This window comes from Peromyscus eremicus, chromosome 18 (genome assembly GCF_949786415.1).
Source record: "Peromyscus eremicus chromosome 18, PerEre_H2_v1, whole genome shotgun sequence".
Taxonomy (NCBI): domain Eukaryota; kingdom Metazoa; phylum Chordata; class Mammalia; order Rodentia; family Cricetidae; genus Peromyscus; species Peromyscus eremicus.
In genome coordinates, this window is record NC_081434.1 from 33430693 (window position 1) to 33453009 (window position 22317).

Genomic DNA, 22317 nt, shown 5'->3' on the forward strand with positions numbered 1-22317 from the left:
GGAGAGATGGCTCAGAGGTTAAGAGCACTGACTGCTCTTCCAGAGGTCCTGAGTTCAACTCCCAGCAACCACACGGTGGCTCACAACCATCCATAATGAGATCTGGTGCCCTCTTCTGGTGTGCAGACATACATGCAAGCAGAACACTGTATACATAATAAATAAATAAATCTTTTAAAAAAAACCAACATTCACGTTGCATTAGGCATTAAAAATATATCTATAATTTAAAATATGCAGCAAGGCATTTGTAGGTTTTCTGAAACTAGAACAGCATTTTATAAGACTTGAGCAACCTCAGATTCTGCTATCCATAGGTGTCCTGGAACCAGCCCACTATGGATACCAAGGGATAACTGTATCTTATTTTCATGATGTCACAATAATTCCAAATTTACCCAGCTAGAGAAAGGAAGAGTTTGGAATTAAAAGGTCCATTTGATTCTTGAGAACTGTACTTTTATCAGGCTACACATAGACCACTACCCCCCCCTTCTGTTTTTTTCATGAAGGAAACTCACATGATACAGATTCCTATAATAGAAAAATTGATGTTAAAAAGCCATGTATTTATGTCTCCTAGTAATGGCAGAAGTTACACCCATAAAGTCCCCCCAACATGGCTGCCTAAACATGAGCCAAGCAAGGATGATACCAACAAAAATGTCAAAATGGATGGGGGGAAGCTCGAGAGGCCTCGGCCCTACACAAAGATCTACATACAGGCCACTAGAGAATGCTGAGCGTGGGAGAAATAGTCTTCCTCAGGAAAGAGCACATCAGCTGGCTAGCTAACACCAAATGGTCAGCCCTGAAAACAGACAAATGAGTAACATTATACAGACTGAGCAGGTTACATGCAGGAAGGTGTATGTATATACATATAAATATATGCATGTAACAACAATTAATGAAAAAAGGGGCCATGAATTTGAAAGAGTAAGGAGGGGTATATAAGACAGAGGAAAGGGAAGGAGAAAGGAATCTCGAAAAGAAAAGAAACAAACTTTGTAAAGTATTGGACTTCCACGGCACACTGGTGTGCCTTCCACTAGGCTGGGTGTAGGTAGAAGCAACTGTCCCAGAGACTCCAGCATGCCAGCCCAGTGAGCTACCCTGAGGGAGATTTGCATTTTTCAGTTTCTGTGTAAAACATCTGTTGCAAAGCCTTTGGAAAGCTCTGCTGTGTGTGATAGGATGTCGCAAAGGAATCCCTCGGATGGAGAAAGATGCCTTCGATTTGGCATAGAAGTAATGCTCGCTCCATCCCTGTGAATTTCCTTACTTGATAAGTTGTACCCCAAAGTCAATGTCCATGGTCCTTTCGTGCCCACAGACGGGTGCAGAGTGTCAAAGAATTTGAGTGGTCTGTTATGTGTAGTCCCAGGTGAGCTCAAGCAAAGCTATATTTTGCTTATTTTTTTTTTCATTTCAGATTTCATATTGTAAATAACTGTCCTTCTCATGGACTATTTAGTGTCATGTGCTTAGCAATTTTTTGGCTTTCTTTCTTATAACCCTGCTGTCTAAAGTGACTGTAGTTGGAACTGAAGTGTTGTCGAGAGCCCCTGAGCTCAAAAAGGTTCTGAGGTGAATCATAAAGAAAACATATGTAGAGCAGGCTTCACTCAGGCGTGCTGTTGACCCTGAGAACATAGTGAAAGATCTTGCCAGACAGAAATACACATAAAATAAGATTATAGAGCCTGGGCTGGGTGGTGGTAGCACACACCTTTGATCCCAGCACTCGGGAGGCAGAGGCAGGCGGATCTCTGTGAGTTCGAGGCCAGCCTGGTCTACAGAGTGAGTTCCAGGACAGCCAGGGCTGCTACGCAGAGAAACAGAGAAATCTCAACAAACAAACAAAGAAACAAACAAAAAGATTATAGAGACTGATAAGAGCGCTGTGACCAACGCTTGCAGGAAGCACAAGTGTGCTCCCCTGGATGAATTCTACTCTCTTAGCCCATGAGCTCAAATCAGTTCTCCCTCCCAGTCATTCTTATTATCAGGCATTTGTTATAGTGACAAGAAAAGCCATTAATACAGAAAACTGACACTGAGAAGTGGGAATATCACTGTGAGTCCCTGACCGTGTGGTTTAGATACATGATGGGAAAGCAGTTTGATGGGAAAGGAATAAGCAAGTTAAACATTGCAGATGAGGTATGTGTAAAGGAAGCTGCTATAATTTTAAAACAAATAAGTGCTACTACAGAGAGATTTGGGACTTTGCACGAAACAAGGAAAGGTACCTCGACCTCACCCATCAAAGATTCAGCTTGCTAAATGCAAATCCCTTTGCAGAGTGAAACTGAAGGGAGAGAGGTGTCTTCCCAGATCCATCCATTCAGGGGCACAGATGCCTCTACAGCTGTGGTAAAGGTGATCAGAAAATGTCTTGGGCTAGCAGAACAACTTGGTGGCATCATCTATATGGTACTGTGTGGTTATGTATTGTGTCCCCCAATATACTGTGTCCCCCAATAAAATTTATCTGAGGATCAGAAAAAAAAGCCAGTCACTATAGTAAATGCTGAAGTCAGGCAATGGTAGCACACGCCTTTAATCCTATCACTTGGGAGGCAGGGATCTGTCTGGATCTCTGTGGGTTCAAGGCCACACTGGGAACAGAGCCAGGCATGGTGATACACGCCTTTAATTCCAGCACTAGTTAACCATAGAGGTCTGGAGTCTGTACAGACAGACCGGAAGTGACAGAGCTGGGCAGGAAGAGGAAGTGATATAGCTGGGCTGAGAGAGCGAATGAGGGAACAGAACAGAAAGGCATATAGGTGTGGGTAGACTGGAAGTAGCTCTCTTTGGAAGCTGCGGAGTTGGTGAGGTGAGGTTAGCTGTGGCCTTTCCTGTTCCTCTGATCTCTCAGGTTTCAAACCCCGATATCTGGCTCCAGATTTTTATTTAATAAGACCATTTAGCAATTTGTGTTACTGTACTGATTTTATAGGCATGTATAATGCAGCTGTGAAACTTCGCACTAAGGTCCCTTCACAAAGCTGTGGAGGCCAGGCACTATGCAGTGGGGCTAAATTCCCCTCAAAGGCTGGCAAGAAGCTATGAAAAGAGGGCCTAAGCTTCAGGGGATGCCCCCGTATGTTGGAGGTATTGTAGAATATTATTTTAAGGTGTGTTATTTTTGTTTATGTTGCATTTGTTTAACTCTGTAAAGCTGTGTTACTGTGCCTATCTAAAACACTTGATGGTCTAATAAAGAACTGAATACCCACTAGGGAGGCAGGATAAAGGATAAGTGGGGCTGGCAGGCAGAGAGAATATATAGAGGAAGAAAAAGAGATGGAGGAGTGAAGAAGGAGGAGCCAGAGAAGGAGGAAGATCTAGGGTCCAGCCACCCAGCTACAAAGCAAACCATGGAGTATGAGTAAGATTTACAGAAGTAAGAGAACGGGAAAAGCCCAGAGGCAAAAGGTAGGTAGGGATAATTAAAGTTAAGAAAAGCTGGCTAGAAACAAGCCAAGCTAAGGCCAGGCATTCATAAGTAAGAATGAGCCTCCATGTGTGATTTATTTGGGAGCTGGGTGGTGAGTCCCCAAAAAAGAGCCAAAACACAACCTACAACAGGAGGTGCCTGGACCATCAGATGTCTACCAAGAAAAGCTACTGGCACTGAGAGGATCCACACTGAGAGGTTATGTGTGCTCAGGCAGGAGAATTGAAGGAACAGAACCACTCAAGTCTGGTGGAGCCCAGATGATACCACAAAGAGCCTCAGATGCTGTAGGTGGAGCTGCAGGATTTGGTGTTTGCCCTGTTGGGTTTTTATAATGCTTTAGTCTAGGCTATGTTCCCATTCTTTCGTTTTGAAATGGAAGTGCTTACCATATGTCACTGTTTAGGGATGTGCGCAATGTGTTTTTTAATTTCATAAGGACTCTGTTAAGAGATCATCTTGGATCTCAGCCAAGATTTTGGCTTTTGGGACAATGTTGAAACTGTTGAGACTTTGGGGCTCTTAAAGATGAACTAAGTGCATTTTGCATTAAGAAATTACTGTGAGCCTTTGAGGACCAGGGCTAGAATGTTAGGATGTCAAGCTGATAAAGGATGGACAGTCACGGGGTGATTAATCTTCATTGTTAACATGACTGGATTTGGAATTACCCAGAAAACACACCTCTGGGCATTCTTTACACCTGATCTTAGCCAAAGACTAAGAAATCAATTGGATGTCTTTGAAGACATTTCCAGTGAGGTTTAGCTGAAGAGGAAAGGCCTATGCTGAATGTAGGTGATTCCATAAAAAGGAAAAAAACAGCTAAGTGCTAACATCCCCACTTTCTACATCCTTATCCATCGAGATGTCAGGAGCCCCAGCCATGACGTCTTGCTACGCTGAGCTCTTCCATGCCTTCCCCCTCACGATGGACTCTAATGTCTCAAACCACGGGCCAAGGTAAATCCTTCCTATGACTTGTTGTTTGTTAGGTATTTGGTCACAGAGATAAGAAAAGTAACAACACACTAACCTAGTATTTGTGAAGACGACAGAACCCAACTTCCATGAATAATGAGAAGAAACTATGTTTCGTCATCACCAGCCAAGAACTAAGATTGTGATAGGCTCTCTAATCAACACCAGCCATGTGTTGTTGCGCATTCAATAGAAGATTTGAGCATGAGTCCCCTCTCAACACAAGTGATCAAATGAGGAGACTAAGGATTGGGCTTGATGGTGTGAGAGGGGTTTCTCATCAAAACAATAAATATGAGGGCTGGAGATATGGCTCAGCTAGTAAAGGCTAGGCTCACAACCAACGATATATAAAAAAAAAAAATAAATTTGAAAGTTCCTTTCCTTATGGAAACACAGCAGTGGCCAAATGGATTGCCTTCTCCCAAAAAAAGTAAACAAAATCAAAAGTCATGTTGTGTGTTCCTGCTGCAGCCCTTCACCAGGGTCCATGATAAGAAGCTGTATAACAGGGCTTCACAGTTATAAACCTGCAACCTTGGAGCCTCGGTGGGGGCAGGTGTTTAAATATCGGTTTTCTAGAAATCGGAACTGTGAAGTTGGTCATGTGGAGCAATGGATTGTGGAGCAGTGGATTGTGGAGCAGGGATTGCGGAGCAGTGGATTCCAGGGCTTACCCAATGTGGATCTGTAGTAATTCAGCCAGTGAAGGAGGATGTGCTTAACCTTCTTCTGCATTTTGCTTAGTTTGATGGATGCCACAAGGTCATGCAGAAGACTTATGTCCGTTCCTGGATCATCAGAGTCTGTGTCCACTGGGTCTGCTAAATTTGAAGCCTTTAAATGAGAAGATGAATATACACATCAATATCCTTGGTATATACACACATATATGAGGGAGACTGCTTGCTGCATGGCTAGCAAACATCAGTCCTTCACCCTCATGTACCCGTTCACCCGTTAATCAGACCACCCAACAAGTGTTTATTAAGTGCTATCTATGGCCTGACAATGTGCAAGAAACTTAGAGTAAAGTCATGCATAATAGCCACATTCTTTTGTGACCATACTTAACGCCACTGAAATACATACTTACAAAGGCTATGGTATCATCATAAACTAAGAGAGAAAAGGCCATTTCCCTATCCTCTAGGAGTTCACAGTCAGTGGAAAACCTCAACAGGCTGGCAATCACAGTACAGCAGAGACCAGATTAGACCATGAGTTATAAGTAGAAATCTAATGTTTAAGTGCACTGGCTTTTACTTAGCAGCAGCAAAAGTTATAAATATTCATTAACTATATGTAATTATTCATTTATATGTAAAGGTACACATAATTCTCTATTTATTCTCCATTTTTTGTGCACTATGCAAAGCCAGATGAAGATGGGCACAAAGCAGGGGGATGTGAAGGGAGAGAGGAGTCAGTGAGCCACGCAGAGGCTGATGAAGTAGGCAGGGAGCATTCTGAAGAATTCATTCCATAGAAATCAGGCAATAAAGCTGACACTTCAGTTTGAAAACTCAACTCCATCTGAAAGGCACAGACTTGAACTTCCTCGTTATAATGATTCCAAAAAGGACTTAAAGCAACATCAGTGGCCTTGATATAATCACCTAAAAACAGGAGTCTTATGATTTAATCTCAACCTCAAAAATAGGTAAATAAAGATGAAGTATATTTATCTCATGATACTGAAGCTCTAATGTGTATGGATGTATTATCTGTCACAAGACCATCTTTTATATTTGTTATATTGGAAATCTGAAGATTTTCTATGTTTTCATTTTTTAGATTTATCTTGTTACCTTATGTGGAGGATTGTTTTGCTGTGTATATGTTTTTCTACCATAAAAAGCCTGCAGAGGTCAGAGAGGGGGTCAGATCCCCTGGATGTGGAGTTATGGATGGTTGAGAGCTACCATGTGGTTACTAGGAACCACACTCTGGTTCTCTGCAAGAGCAACAAGCAGGATTCTCTCTCAACCCAGGAAATCTGAAAGTTTGATCAGTTAAGAAAACCTAAAGCTGGACATTGTGGTTCACACCTTTAATCCCAGCACTGGAAGGCAGAGGCAGCCTGATCTCTGTGAGTTCAAGGTCAGTCTGGTCTACAGAGAGTTCTAGGACAGCCAAGGCTACACAAAGAAATCTTGTCTAGAAAAACCAAAAAAGAAAACCTTAGATATCCCACCTTGAGTTTTCCATTTATGATGAACACATTGATATAGACTTGTGATAATTAATTTTAAAAGTTTTAGATAAAGTGACTAGGTTCAAACATAATTGAAATATGTGAGAGAACTTGAGAATCCCTTAATTTAATTTATGTGCTATGTAAATGTTAAGAACCTGAGAATATTTTGCTTGCTAGGGTTATAAATATGCATTTGAAGTACTTAAATAAAAATAAATTTTAAAACTATAAATATACTTACCTCAAAATATGTAAAATTTTGTTCATTAAATTGTATAGGAGTCTAATTATCAAGTATAATCAGCTCAATTTGAGTCAATCAATGAGAAGACAGAAACCATGGTTATTTTAATCGAGATTATTAGTGGAATAAGTATATTTTAAATGGCCTTTTTTTTTTTTTTGAAAGCGAGTTTCTCTGTGTTGCTTTGGCTATCCTTTGTAGACCAGTCTGGCCTCAAACTCACAAAGATCCGCCTGCCTCTGCCTCCCAAGTGCTGGGATTAAAGGCATGTTCTACCACTGCCTGGCACCATGAAATTTTTTAACAAATTTTTAGAAATTGTTTTGAGATTGAGTCTCTCAGCTAGAGGCTGCTCTCTCACAACACTTCTGTTCCAACCTCTCACGTGCCAGAATTAAAGCCATGCACCACAACCCCTGGCAAAAACTGGATTTTTAATGGGTAGCTCTAAAAAATTAATTTTAAACCCAAATCAAATACTGTTTTTCTAGACACAAAAATCTCTTGGATCTGAAAAAAAAACCCTCATACCTGCAGCTTCAAATCTTTTCTTTCATCCCCTCACTTCTCTTTACTGAGTTGGTTAATATAACATCAGTGAATTTCTTCAGAAGTCTCCCTCCATCCACCCATTAATCTGTTCACTCTTCCCTCCCTCCCTCCCTCCATCCATCCATCCACCCATTAATCTGTTCACTCTTCCCTCCCTCCCTCCATCCATCCACCCATTAATCTGTTCACTCTTCCCTCCCTCCCTCCCTCCATCCACCCATTAATCTGTTCACTCTTCCCTCCCTCCCTCCCTCCATCCATCCACCCATTAATCTGTTCACTCTTCCCTCCCTCCCTCCATTCATCCACCCATTAATCTGTTCACTTTTCCCTCCCTCCCTCCATCCACCCATTAATCTGTTCACTCTTCCCTCCCTCCCTCCCTCCATCCATCCACCCATTAATCTGTTCACTCTTCCCTCCCTCCCTCCATCCATCCACCCATTAATCTGTTCACTCTTCCCTCCCTCCTTTCATCCACCCATTCACTATTCACTCTTCCCTCCCTCCTTCCATCCACCCACCCATTCATCTTTTCACTCTTTCCTCTCTCCCCTTCTTTTAGAAACCTTTTTTTTTTTTTTTTACTTTTTTTGAGATTATAATTAATTTCTCCCTTCCCTTTCCTCTCTCCAAACCCTCCACAGCATAGGTTGATGGAAAATTCTCTCAGACTTGCTAAAAACACAACTTGCTAACAAAGACACTGAATAGAGTTGACAACATGTGACAGGCCTGAGCACCATCTGTGGGAAATAAACTTTGGAAAAGGCAGAGGCAAAAAGAGAGTGTGGTTTTCTTCTTTTTCAAAGGGTTAGTAGGCACAAATAAAAAGCCCAGAGAAGTAACACATGAACACCAAAAATTTCCAAACACATGTCTGTCCACAGGTACACAGACTGTGTAGGAACTGATTCTGTGATTCATACAGTTAACACATTGAACAGGATTAGTGTGCTTGAAAAAGCGTGATGCCTAGGAATCTAATTCAGTGGTGCATTGCCTGCCTAGCATGTGCCAGGCTCTGGATTGCCAGCACTGCAAAAATATGAAAGAATGAACGAAAGAAAAAAAAAAACCAAGAGGAAAACCTGCCATTCCTGTACCTGAACCATCACAAAGAGCAAGTCTCTCGTTGGTGTCGTCCTATATGGAGCAAAATGTCGTCCTTCGCTGTGGTGCTGCTGACATGTGCAGCTAGCGCGTGGACTTCCTCTCTTTGCTCGACACGTCACTGAATCTGTGCTCTTACTACAATTCTTTTTAGGCATGACAACTTTTTTTGTTGTAATTTATATTCAATACACAAGATCCTTTAAGGTGACCATTTGATGGATTTGGGCCCCGTGAAGGTACACTCTCTAATCAAGATGTAGGATATTTTCCTCTTCCTCTTTGTGAGCATTCCCCACTCTGCCCAGAGGACTTTTCTAGAGCCCCACGCAAATGGAATCGCACCTTGTATACTCTTTCATGTCTGACTTTTCTTGCTTAGCTGGACATTTTGGATATTCATCTTGTGGCTATCTCTGTACAACCCAACCTATGCTCAAACTTACCATACTCCAGCTCTAGCCTCTGAAGTGCTGGGATTACAGGAGGAAGCCACCATGCCTGGATGACGTCATTTGTTTCAGCACCTCAGAAGCCCTTCTTACCAGGAAGTGATCATGTCTTTTTATGACACCAACTTTTTATGTCTTTCTAGACACCAACTGATGGGCAGTAGTATAGGATTCTGTACTAATATTACTAATATTCACAAAGATCTCTTTCTTTCTTATTTTTAAAATTAACATATTTATTTGATGCTGGAGAGATGGCTCAGCAGTTCGAACACTTGCTACTCTTGCTGAGGACCCATGTTTGGTTTCCAGGAACCACAACTACACGGAGGCTCACAACTGTCTATTGTAACTCTAGTTCTGAGGGATTCAATACCTTCTTCTTGCCTCCACAGGCACCAAGCACACACATTGTGCGTGTGTGTGTGTGTGTGTGTGTGTGTGTGTGTGTGTGTGCATGTATGTAAGCAAAACATTTATAAATCTTATAAGTAATATATTCAATATGAAATATTAGATATGCGTCCTTTCAGCCCTTTAAAATAGATATGTAAGACTATTTTCATGGAAATGAATATGCTGCATTATCAGGACTTTACTTCCCCCAAAGTTTAAAATTCTGTGAGTATGAAAGGGCCTTAGACTCTAAGGCTCTACCTATGAGAAAGAAGCAACTGTTAGCATGCTTCAGTTCATTCATAAATAAACACCATTCCCAGTTTCAGTTCATTCATAAATAAAATGAACATCATTCCTAGCTTCAGTTCATTCATAAATAAAATGAACATCACTCTTCGTCATGATTTATATTAACCAGAAGCTTACCCACCCAAGCTTCTTTGGCAACTTGAATTGACAACGACCCAGCTGTAGGTGAGAGAAGCTACAGATGCCTGGGCCAATCAGAAAGCATGAACGCTGGACCAATCAGAAAGCAGGAACCCTGGACCAATCAGAAAGCATGAACTGACTGTTCCCCATCTGAGACAGAGACCATCAAAGACTCACTGGCTTTCTCAAACAACCCGGGTCTATGTTGGAACTGAAAGTAACTAGAACAGTGTGAAAAATAAAAGCCACCCCCCCACTCACCCCCCCTCCCCACAGCCGCCAGATGGGAATAGTAAATACTTGGCACTCACGTCTTTGTTCTGGGCCATGAACTTCAGCAGCCTGCACTTCGTTTTATAGGTCGCCAACATTTCCTTAGCATCTCGGGTAGAGGGGTGGATATCAGGGAACATCTGGGAGAGGGTAAAGCTTTATTCAGAAGTCATAGCTAATGAAACCCAGGGAAGCAAGATAGCTTGGCATAAAGGCATTCACGGTTATAAAGAAATGCATACAAATCCAGGGTGTTCAACATGTTTGTAGCAATTCTACAAAGTAAAAAGTAACTTATATACATGTTCATATGCTTTCTTTAATAACTGTACCATTCACATAAATACACTCCAGATTTTTCAAGTTTCTGAAGTTTGATCAAAATCCAGCCAAGCTCAAGACTTAGCTGCATGAAAACAAAAAGAAACATATTTTCCTTTTCAGGCAAAGTCTCCTTAATGCATCTGAGGTTGGTCTCACTGTGCAGACCAGGCTGTCCTGGAACCCATAATCTTCCTGCCTCAGCCTCTTGAGTACTGAATTTAAAAGGCACACCCCACTAAATCTGGTTAAATGTCTAAGACAGTGGCTCTCAGCCTTCCCAATGCTGGGACCCTTTAATATAGTTCCTCATGCTGTGGTGACCCGCAGTCACACAATTATTCTTATTGCCACTTCATAACTGTCATTTTGCTACTGTTACGGATTATAATGCAAATGTCTAGTATGCGACCCACAGGTTGAGAACCCGTTGTCTAAGGTGACTAAGAGACCTCTGGCCCACCTTATTAGGTAAACGTGGAGGCTTGTGCTTCACAGGCGCCAGCGACAGCTTCAGGCTTTGTGGATGCCGTTTGTACATCAAGGTGATGGCGAAGCGCCCCGAAATAGTCACAGTGATATATTGATTTACCTGGAAGCAACAGAAAGGGGGTCGTTCGGGAGCATAGAATCTCCTTTTACAAGTCAAGTGCAAGTTGAGGAAATGAGGAACAGGCATTCACAGGCAGCTTCCACCTACATGTCAGAAACTTAAGAGTCAGGTTTGGGGGTTTTATGTTGCTCACTTACTCACAGAAAGAGGGTGAATGGGCAGAAATTATTTTGCAAGGCATGCAGTCATATCTTAAAAGAAGATGGAGTCCATTTTAGATTGAGAAAATCCTATGTCAATTGGGTCCTTCTGAGGTCTCGTTCTGCCTCGGGACACAGCAGCCTCTCCCTGCATGATATGCTTGGTAGATGCCCTTTAGCACCAAGAAATGCCATTAACGACTGCCAAGTATTTGCACATTTTAGAAGCCTTAATGCTGCTGTTAAAGTGGGAGGGGTTTTTAATAAAGGATAAGAATGGGAAAGCAGCAATTACAAAATGACTGTGGGGTTAAGAATGAAGCTCAGGCCGGGCGGTGGTGGCGCACGCCTTTAATCCCAGCACACGGGAGGCAGAGCCAGGCGGATCTCTGTGAGTTCGAGGCCAGCCTGGACTACCAAGTGAGTTCCAGGAAAGGCGCAAAGCTACACAGAGAAACCCTGTCTCGAAAAACCAAAAAAAAAAAAAAAAAAAAAGAATGAAGCTCAGTAGATGTGCTGGCCAGCACACACACACACACACACACACACACACACACACACACACACACACGCACACGCACACGCACGCACGCACGCACGCACACATACACTGTGGATACAGCATCCTAATGAAGTCTGTAAGGACTCTTGCTTGAGGTACAAGTTGCCCTCATCTGCTCTCTGAAGGCACCAGCTGAGGTAATCCAAAATAAATAATCTCTCTGACTGTTTTTGTAGGCAAAAGATGAGGAGATCCTGATGTCGGAATGTCAAGAAATTCACACACAGGATCTTGCCTGGTAGTTTCTTGATGTTCTCTTTGTTTCCCTATCCCTCCAGACACGGACATCACTTTTTTAAGATGTACCATCTGAAGAGGGGATACGGGGGCGTGCGATTTTGTAAGTCGTGTGGAAAGACAGAAACATTACTTCCATGCAGATGCTCACAATGGGGCTATTCATAGGAAATGCGAGGCAAGCCACAGGTGTGAACTAGGGAGTGATGGTTTTTTTAATTGCTAGTAGACATGTTAAAAAGAGTAGAATGCATGAGGGGTTACTTTGAGAACATAGTTTATAATAAACATCTCCATGTGTGGTGGTCAGAGAATGACCTTCAGGATTGGCTCTTTTCCACCTTCTACCAAGTAGGTCCTGAGTTGTCAACTCTGGTCATCAGCCTTGGCCACAGGCATCTCTAGCTACTGAGGCATTTCACTGGTTGGCCCATAAAATTATTAAGACATCTTCCTTGCCTTCTCCTTTTCTGTGAAGTCTTGGAAATCTGATGTGTTTACTTGCAAATTATTTTGAGGTTCAAGAATCAAAAGTGGGGGTTGGGGATTTTAGCTCAGTGGTAGAGTGCTTGCCTAGCAAGCGCAAGGCCCTGGGTTCAGTCCTCAGCTCTGGGGAAAAAAAAAAAAGAATCAAAAGTGGCGTTGTGGCTACCTGGACATCACAGTTCTCTACAAATGTACCCTGAGAGTTACCTGTGCAGTGTACCACCTAAACAACCAGACACAGTGGCCCCATCTTATTGCGGCCTGTTTAGTTTACAAACACACATAAAAGGTAACTTTATGTGACCCTAGGAAGCTGGCACCATAGTCACAGAATGACCACTCAGAAGCACTCGGCGAGTGCTTACAAAGTTTAGATCATTCGTTAACTTTCAAATGGCAGAATACATGCATACAAAGTTTAATTTCTCAGCTTTTCCCCCTTTTTAATTGTAAAATAGTAACTCAGTTTCATGTCCTTGGGTGGCAATAGTCTTCTGACCTAGAGTCAAGCTTGCCCCCTTTTCAGTTATAACAGAGCTCACACAACAATACTAGGCATGCTGGCACATGCTTGTATTCCTGGCACTGGGAGGCAGAGACAGGGTCCCTGAGCATCACCAGCCAGACAATTTACACTAATTACAATCTATCCTAAGTTGCAGGTCAATGAGAGATCTCATCTCAAAGGAGGTGGATGGTGTTCCTTATGGCCTCTATATTCACGTACACCTGCTCACACATGTGCCCTCTTACACCTATGAGCATACACAAACACACACACACACATTTGAAAAAGAATAACAAGTTCCAAAATAATACCCCGATTTCAATTGGATCTTCAATCTTTCCCTTGGAAGGCCACATCCATTCTCGTATGATGTTTCCTTTCTTGCTGATCAGCATGCCTCCATCCTGATTAAACATCATGGCTATGACTTTCCTATGACAAATACAGAGACAGGGCTAATTTAGAACAAGCAAATAAATCTTCACAGATTTATTGATTTAGCTAAGGTGATAGAAGCCACCAAGATGTATCCTTAAAGAGCAAAAGAACCCTTTTGCTGGGAGATGGTCACTCTACTTCTGCCCCAGTGCTTCTTGGGAGCCAAGAGTACTCAGTTGATTCAGATGACCCATTTAGGATGCACGTTCTTTTCCATCCATCACTCCCACAAGGGAACAAATATGAGCTGTGCTAGCCTCTATCATATCATGTTATGGTGATATTTTATTTGTACTGAAATGTGATTTTATTTGTATGTTACTAAATAAAGTTGCCTGGGGGTCAGAGCTAATAGCAAGCCATAGCAGAAACTGGGTGGTGGTGGCACACACCTTTAATCCTGATCACATGACAGGCAGATCTCTGTGTGTTCAAGGATACAGCCAGCATGGAGACACACGCCTTTAATCTCAATACTAACCATAGAGACCTGGAGGTCTGTATAGACAGGCAGTGACAAGGAGGTCATGTGGTTGGGTTTACAACCAATAAGAAGGCAGAACAAAAAGTCAATAAAAAGACAGACACACAGAAAGTAGGCCTCTTTCGGAGGGGAAGGACGGCAGCAGCAGGAAGGGTAAGAAGGTGGTTTTAATCTCAGCTCTTAGCTACTGCTCTTACCTCTTGGGCTTTTAACTCTGCATTTGGCTCTGTTTCTTATTTAATAAGACCATGTGACCATGATTCTTTGACTATGGCTGACAGAATCAGACATGGGCATTTGACCCCAAAGAATCACGGAGGCACGATGCATTCAGGGGTAAGGAAAACAAAACCAGAAAACTAGTGTGACTAGCATGGATTCTGGAGTGATGAGCAGCCTTGGGCCAGATGTGCTGGAATCCTAAGCTATCCTAACTCTACCTTCAAGAACAATGAGACATCAAAGCTTTTTAACCACAAATGTCGGACCTGATTAAATGGGCGGGTGCGAGGCAGGTCTACACTGGCAGACTTAGAAGGTCAGACTTGTTCAATGATTCAGGAGAGATGATGACAGCTTGGACTAGGATATAGGTGAGAGAGAGAGAGAGAGACATGGGCATGGATTCAAGAGCTCTCTAGAGCAGTGGTTCTCAGCCTTCCTAAGGCTGCAACCCTTTAATACAGCTCCTCATGCTGTGCTGACCCCCAACCATAAAATTATTTTCGTTGCTATTTCATAACATTAACTTTGCTACTGTTGTGAATCATAATGTAAATATCTGATATGCAGGATATCTGATATGTGACCCCAGGGAAAAGGTCATTCGACCCCCAAAGGGGTCATGACGGCTGACCTAAGGGCTGCTGACAAGGCTCAGCAGACAAATGTGTTTGTTGTGTAAGCCTGATTAGGTGAGTTAGATTCCCAGAACCCACATAAAGGTGGAAGGAGAAAACCACCTCCACAAAGTTGTCCTCTGACCTCCACATGTGTACCACAGCACATGTGTGTCCTCCATCATCCACACACAAAATAGTAAATAAAAATTTAACATACAATAATAATAATACATATATACGAATACCAATATACTGCCAACACCCCCATCATAATGGGTTTTCTCACTGAGAAGTAGTCAACAGTAAATGCTGAGAGCTACAGCAACTTCTAGAGCAAGCATTTGCAATATGAAAGTGTTAGGGAATATTATTTTAAGGTGTGTTACTTTTGTTTATGTTGCATTTGTTTAACTCTGTGAAGCTGTGTTACTGTGCCTGTCTAAAACACCTGATAGTCTAATAAAGAACTGAACGGTCAATAGCAAGGCAGGAGAAAGGATAGGTGGGGCTGACAGGCAGAAAGAATATATAGAAGGAGAAAACTGGGGGGAGAGAGAAGAAAAGAGATGGAGGAGTGAGAAAAGGAAGAAGCCAGAGAAGGAGGAGGACTCCAGGGGCCAGCCACCCAGCTACACAGTCAGCCATGGAGTAAGAGTAAGATTTACAGAAATAAGAGAATAGGAAAAGCCCAGAGGCAAAATGTAGACAGAATAATTTAAGATAAGGAAAGCTGGTGAGAAACAAGCCAAGCTAAGGCTGGACATTTATAATTAAGAATTAGCCTCTGTGTGTGATTTATTTGGGAGCTGGGTGGCAGCCCCTGAAAAGAGCCCAGAGAGTAAAAACCAACACCATCATGAAGGAACAGTAAAGAATTAATAGGAGGGAGCTAGAGAGATGGTCTTAGGTATTCCATTCTGGGACAGAAAGTACATGAATGCAGTAATATAAATAGACTTCAGTGTCTGAACTTTGGGAATAGTTGCAGGTGATGGATATGATACCTAAAATAATAGAAGGTGGCCAGTCTAGGTTGGATCAGCATAGCATACAGAGTTAAGAGAATATAAAAATATCTGGGCCAGAATCAGGCGGGAGAAAATAACCAAGCCTTACAAGTTTTCATCAATACTCTTGGGTGGCAAAATAATGCTCATCCATCTGTTATGTGTTTGCACATCTCAAGGTAATGGGAAACAATTGATCAAAATAGAACCAAAGGTGGAAAGACCCAAAGGAGAGAGACATTTCTCTCATAGCTGATTGGGAAAAAAATAAAGGCAAAATCGTACACTGTCTCAAGAGAACACGCATCTCTTTCTCCATGCTCGGAAGGTAGATGTGGCCACGTGAGTTGCCCTATTTGATCAGCAGCTTGAAAGCACTCAGTGGGGCTCTCCTTCGTTCTTGCCGCTTGGCAACCCAGCCATCACATGAAGCAGCTTGAACTGGCCTGCAAGATGCACAGCCAGGTTGCCTCCAAGCTCCGGCATGAGAGCCAGATACGTAAGTCATCTAGCTTCCAAGGCCAGGCTCATAATCCCAGTGTCACCATTACCATGACTCACGGTGACTCATCTAGTGTGGACTCAGCTCTCGCCCCTTCCTTCTCTCAACCTATTAAGGGTTGGAAAGGGTGGGGGAGAGCCCTGGATTAAAGGCTAAAAACTTTAGATGCTCTTCTGTAACTATGTGGACTTGGAAAAGTTATTCATCTTGCATAAGCCTTGGTTCTCTTTGATGAAAATTATGCTTAAATCATAGGCTTCCTGGGAAAATTAAATAAAATCTAGAATGCTCTTTCTACTTAACCCACTCCCCTCACACACACACACACACACACACACACACACACACACACACACACACACACAGCATTCTGGCCTGGTGGCACAAACTGATAATTCTAACACTTAAGAAGTTGAAGCTGGGGGCTGGAGAGATGGCTCAGAGGTTAAGAGCACTCACTGCTCTTCCAGAGGTCCTGAGTTCAATTCCCAGCACCCACATGGTGGCTCACAACCATCTGTAATGAGATCTGGTGCCCTCTTCTGTATACATAATAAATAAATAAGTCTTTAAAAAAAATGTTGAAGCTGGAGGTTCACAAAGTTTGAAGACAACCTGGCCCTATACAAGGAGTTTGAGATCAGCCCCTGTTACACAGTGAGACCATTCCTCAAAAAACAAAAACAAAACAAAACAAAACAAAACAAAATGCCAATAACAACTCTCAAAAAATCCAGTGAAATACATTTATTCTTGGAGAAGCAATTATTACTTCTCTGTTCTTTCTACAGTGTCCTGGAACGAGATGTTCAATTAAAATGCCAGAAAATTGCATCATGCTTCCTAATCTTTCCTTCCCAACTTTTAAACTAGCGTTGTTGAGAGGCAGAATGACCTTTTGAAAGAGCTTCCTCAGCCTTTGAAATGATTCCAGGTCCTGTGCTCTTCAGTTCATCTCAACATCAAAGCTGGGACAGGCCCTTCCACACCGAGGGCGGGTGTTTAGTGTGACGCACGCAGCCACTTTGTGAGCCTGTTAATCCATCTCCTTCTAGGTATTTGTGTCTTCAGAATCAAGCGTTAGTCTCCTATGTCTTTAGGGTTTTTCTGACCTGTCTTGTCTTTGCTGGCGAGCTGGCGCTGACTTGGCTCACGGAAACAACCTAGAAGGGAAGCTGTGTGAAGGGGGCTTCATCGGAAGTACGGTCAGCATGCAGGAAGTGCTAAATGCAGGCGAAGCCCAGGAATGCACATTATTTACAACCTTGCTAAGGAAGGAAAGAAGGCTCTTGAGCCCATGGCTTGATTCTCAATTTGCATCATGCTTCCTAATCGTTCCTTCCAAACTCTTCTTTTAAAGATTTATTTATTATGTATATAATGTTCTGTCTGCATGTATGCCCGCTGCCAGAAGAGGGCACCAGATCTCAATATAGATGGTTGTGAGCCACCATGTGGATGCTGGGAATTGAACTCAGGTCCTCTGGAAGAGCAGCCGGTGCTCTTAACCTCTGAGCCATCTCTCCAGCCCCCTTTCAAACTTTTTTTTAAGAGATGAAACTACCATCATCTGGAAGCTAGGAGAATTAAAAAATATATAGGGGATGGGAAGATGTGTGATTGGAGCTAATATGAAATGTGAACTCCAGCAAAGGTGGAGGTCAAAGCAATCCCCAGGTTGCCTTGCTTCACCGGGAGGTGGCCTTATGAGTCAATTGTGATGCTGGTTTCTTCCTAGAACTCTAACAGCCAGGAAACATTTTCCTAAATCCACAAACATGTTGTGTTGCTCTGTCTGTCTGTCTGTCTATTTATCTATCTATGCAGCACTTTGTTACTAGTTTTCCATCTAAGGTGGAAACATCTAACTGTGTCACTAACTGAACTTGAGTGTGTGGAAAATCAGCAGGTACAAGTATGTGGAAAAATAACACTCCACAGAGACACAGCAGTTATAGTGAGTCGAGTACTAGCTTCCTCCAACTCAAGCCCCCTGAGCCTCAGGATGTGACCTTATTTGAAAAATGGGTCCTTTGCGAATGTAATCAGTTAAGAACCTCATGAGGAAATCATCCTGGGTTTACAGTGGGTGCTGAAGCTAATCCTAATGTCCGTGGATGAAGAGGAGCCGGGCACAGAGAAAGAGAGAAACAGAGGAACAGAGAAGGAAGTAAAGGTCCAGCCAAGAAATCTGTGGGTGCCCAACAGACAGAAAAGAAACAGGTGTGGGACAGACTCTCTCCTGGAGCCCAATGCTTTCATCTGTCTTCCAGCCCCTGGATCTGGGAGAGAACACAGATCCTGCTGACTTAGACAGCAGCTTATGGTGACTTTCAAGATAGCCTAGGAAATGAATATAGTCAGCATTCAAAGCCAGTACCGTTGAGACCCGTAGCTCCTGCCGCCTGCCTTTGGTTTATTCCAAATTCTGACCCTCCCTCCCCAACTCCCCAGCCTGCATTTGACCTTATCCTGACCCTCGATGATATTTAATGCCATTCTTTGCCCTATTTCCTTTCTGAGCCTGGGGAAGAATTGGGGTTGGATGAAGCTGGGAGACATGGTATAAAATCAGGAGGACCAAGTTTGGGTCATATTCATAGCACCAGGATAAAGGTTCAAAGCCAGGCATTGTATGAGCCAACCTGAGCAAACATCACTCAGTAGTTATTTTTAAGAGCCAAAGTCCGACAGTTTAAAGACAAGCTCTGTGACAGAGATGGCTAAAGAGTCTACCTTGGTCTGTTCAGAAGAACAGTGGGCCCTGAATATGTCTTTTTCAAGAACTCATAAAGAGGCTGGGTGGTGGTGGCACACGCCTTTTTTTTTTTTTTTTTTTTTTTTTTTTGGTTTTTCGAGACAGGGTTTCTCTGTGTAGCTTTGTGCCTTTCCTAGAACTCACTTGGTAGCCCAGGCTGGCCTCGAACTCACAGAGATCCGCCTGGCTCTGCCTCCCGAGTGCTGGGATTAAAGGCGTGCGCCACCACCGCCCGGCGGTGGCACACGCCTTTAATCCCAGCCCTTGGGAGGCAGAGGCAGGTGGATTTCTGTGCATTTGAGGCTAGCCTGGTCTACAGAGTAAGATCCAGGACAGGCTCCAAATCTACACAGAGAAACCTGTCTCAAAAAACAACAACAAAACAAAACAAAAAAACACATCATAAATATGCTTTTACATGGAAAGGGGACTTTGCATGTTCTAGCTGAAGACCTCAAGTGGGAAGATTCTGTAGGTGGGTCAATGTTATCACAAAATACTTAAATAAATGATGTAGAAGAGTCAGATCAGAAAAGGAGACAGGATGAGACAAGTGGAGATTGGAATTTGAAGACCTTACCCTGCTGGCTTTGACAGTAAAGGAAGAGACCAGGAGCCTGGGAACACAGGCTGCCCACAGAAGCTGGGAAAGGCAGGAGGACAGATTTTCCCTACAGTGTGCTAAAGACATGTGACTTTGTGCCTTGACTATATCCTATCAAGACCCATTTGGGACCTCTCACGTCTACAACTATAGGGTTATCTGTGATGTCACTACATTTATGGTAATCTGTCACAGCACTCATAAGGAAGTAATACACCATCCTCTCCCCCTGGGCTGCTGGCATCTGCCCCGTGGGAGGGGACTGCTCACTGCTTCCCAGACTTCCTCTTCAGGAAGAACTGAGGGGCACTCCCAGGAACGAGAAAGGCATGGGTCTCCTGCTTGGCCCATTTAATGCACCGGACCATCTCCAGCTTGGCAGACACCTTGACGCCTTGGCGCGTTTCCTAGAACTGTAAAAAAATTCTAAACACCAGTTCTCATGCTCCCGGTGAGAGTTTCTCTCAGTCCTGTACCAGCCTGCACATTGTCAGGTGTGCACATTCTCAGCCTTGGTGTTTCCACTATGCTTGGGGATTCTCAAATCTCCTGTTCCACATACCCTCTGACACTCAGAATCCATACTTTGCAGGCCCTTCTGAGTGTTAATTATCCACCTACCTACTCAGCTCCAAATCCAGCTTAGCTGTCTGTCTGTCTGTCTGTCCGTCCGTCCATCCATCCATCCATCCATCCGTCTATCTAGTCTATATACCATCTTTCGCTCACTCTTATTTTGAGGCAGCATCTCCCTATGTAGCTCAACCTGGCTTTGAACTTGGTGATCCTCTTGCCTTAGTCTCCTGGAGGATTACAGGCATGCCTCATCAAGCCCGGCTTTTTTTTTTAAACTGTTTTATTGAGGTATGATTGACATTTTTTAAAGGTGCATAATTACTATATACAATTTGATGAGCTTGGAGAGCACTATATACCTATGATACTGCCTCACAGGCTGGGCCCTAGATGTACACATCACCTCCATGAGCTAGAGCTCTGTCTTATCCTATCTCCCTTAGAACACACTAAAAGCTTCCATCATTATATGTCTTATTAAGTCTCAGAATCATATTATTGGATTGGAACAATGGATTTTAAAAGTAATACTTAGGTTTTTCTGGCTATAAAAACATTAAGACAGGTTTGGTGGTAAAGGCCTGTAATCCTACCTACTCAGGAGGCTGAGACAGGGGACTCACAAACTCAAGGCCTGTTTAAGAATGAGCTCAAAGCCAGAGTGAGAACCCACCTCAAAAACAAAAAGGAAAAAGAGTGGGGTCAGGAGAAAGGTCCAGGGGCAATGCTGTGGAATATTCCTGTACAGTGCATAAATTATGCTCTGGTTGGTTTAATAAAGAAGCTGACTGACCAATAGCAAGGCAGGGTAAGGTTAGGCAGAAAAAATCCAAGCTAAGGAGGTGAAGAAGAAGGGTGGAGTTGGGGAGACGTGAATGAGCCACCCAAGAAGCAAAATGCCAGAGGACCTGTAAAGCCACGGCCACATGGCAATACACAGATGAATAGAAATGGGTTAATTTAAATGTAAGAACTAGTTAGTAATAAGCCTGAGCTATCGGCTGAGCATTTTGTAATTAATATAAGCTTTGTGTGTTTATTTGGGACCAGGTGGTCAGGACAGAAAAGCTCTGCCTGAGTTTACAGGGCAAAGGTGTTTGCCCTGTATGCCTGGCACCCTGAATTTGACCCCAGAACCAATGAAAAGGTGGAAGCAGAGAACAAACTCCACAGTTATTCTCTGACCTCCACACACGTATCATGGCATGTATACATCAATAATAATAAAAATAACAACAATAAAAATAAAGAGGGGGGCTGGGGATTTAGCTCAGTGGTAGAGTGCTTGCCTAGCAAGCTCAAGGCCCTGGGTTCGATCCTCAGCTCCAAAACAAACAAACAAACAAACAAACAAACAAAAATAAATAAATAAATAAATAAATAGAGCTTTGGGGACATAGCTCAGGGACAGAGTATTTGCCTAGTATGCTCCAGGTCCTTGATTCAACCCCCAAGAAACACGGGTCAAAAGAAAGCACTGTATACTGTTATCTGACTATAAACACTGAGTATAGACTATGTGTCCTTCATTTTAACCCACATATAAAGTGATGCATTCCATTTCTGCTTACACACATACATGCTCCAAGTAGTACCACTGTCCACATTCTTGCCCTCCTGAATGCCTGTGCTATGAGGGAAGCCTACAATGTGCTCTCATCTCTCATCTCTGTCTTTAGTCCTTGCCCACGACTTATTCCCACCTCACTTCAATCTTAGGCATTACTTATGGCTCCAGAAAAGCAATGTGAGACTGGAAAGGACAAAGTCTTAGCTTTTGAGATAGACTGGCACATCCCATTTTACCATCTATGTAAGCCGTTTGCATTACTGTCCTATAAATCTCTCATGACCCAAGCGATCAACAAATAAAACTACCTTCAAAGCTTTGAGCCAGGAAACAGCAAAGCCATGTCAGCAGCAATTTCTCAGCTCCAGAGGGATTTCAATGGGGAGCAGGGCCGGGGAGTGTGTGGGACCGGAGAGTCCAGAGACATTTGCAGGGACAAATGTCTACAGATCATAGCTCTACTTGGCTTTGGGGACTGTCCTCTTAACTGAGGTCCTCTGTTCTGTCTTCCTACTGCCTAGAATACTCTCTCCAGCAGAAAGACCAGCCAATGG

The 22317-nt window shown here is 43.0% G+C and overlaps 1 protein-coding gene across 1 annotated transcript in view; it reads right to left on the reverse strand.

Moving 5' to 3' along the window:
- LOC131894923 (uncharacterized protein C3orf20-like) overlaps positions 1 to 22317 on the reverse strand; it is a 71312-nt gene that overhangs the window by 30638 nt on the left and 18357 nt on the right. Inside the window, exons 5-8 of the mRNA XM_059245290.1 lie at positions 13294 to 13414; positions 10900 to 11028; positions 10154 to 10255; positions 5128 to 5287 (exon numbers count right to left, since the gene is read on the reverse strand). Of these exons, the coding sequence (XP_059101273.1) occupies positions 5128 to 5287; positions 10154 to 10255; positions 10900 to 11028; positions 13294 to 13414 (512 nt within the window). The remainder of the gene's footprint in view (positions 1 to 5127; positions 5288 to 10153; positions 10256 to 10899; positions 11029 to 13293; positions 13415 to 22317) is intronic.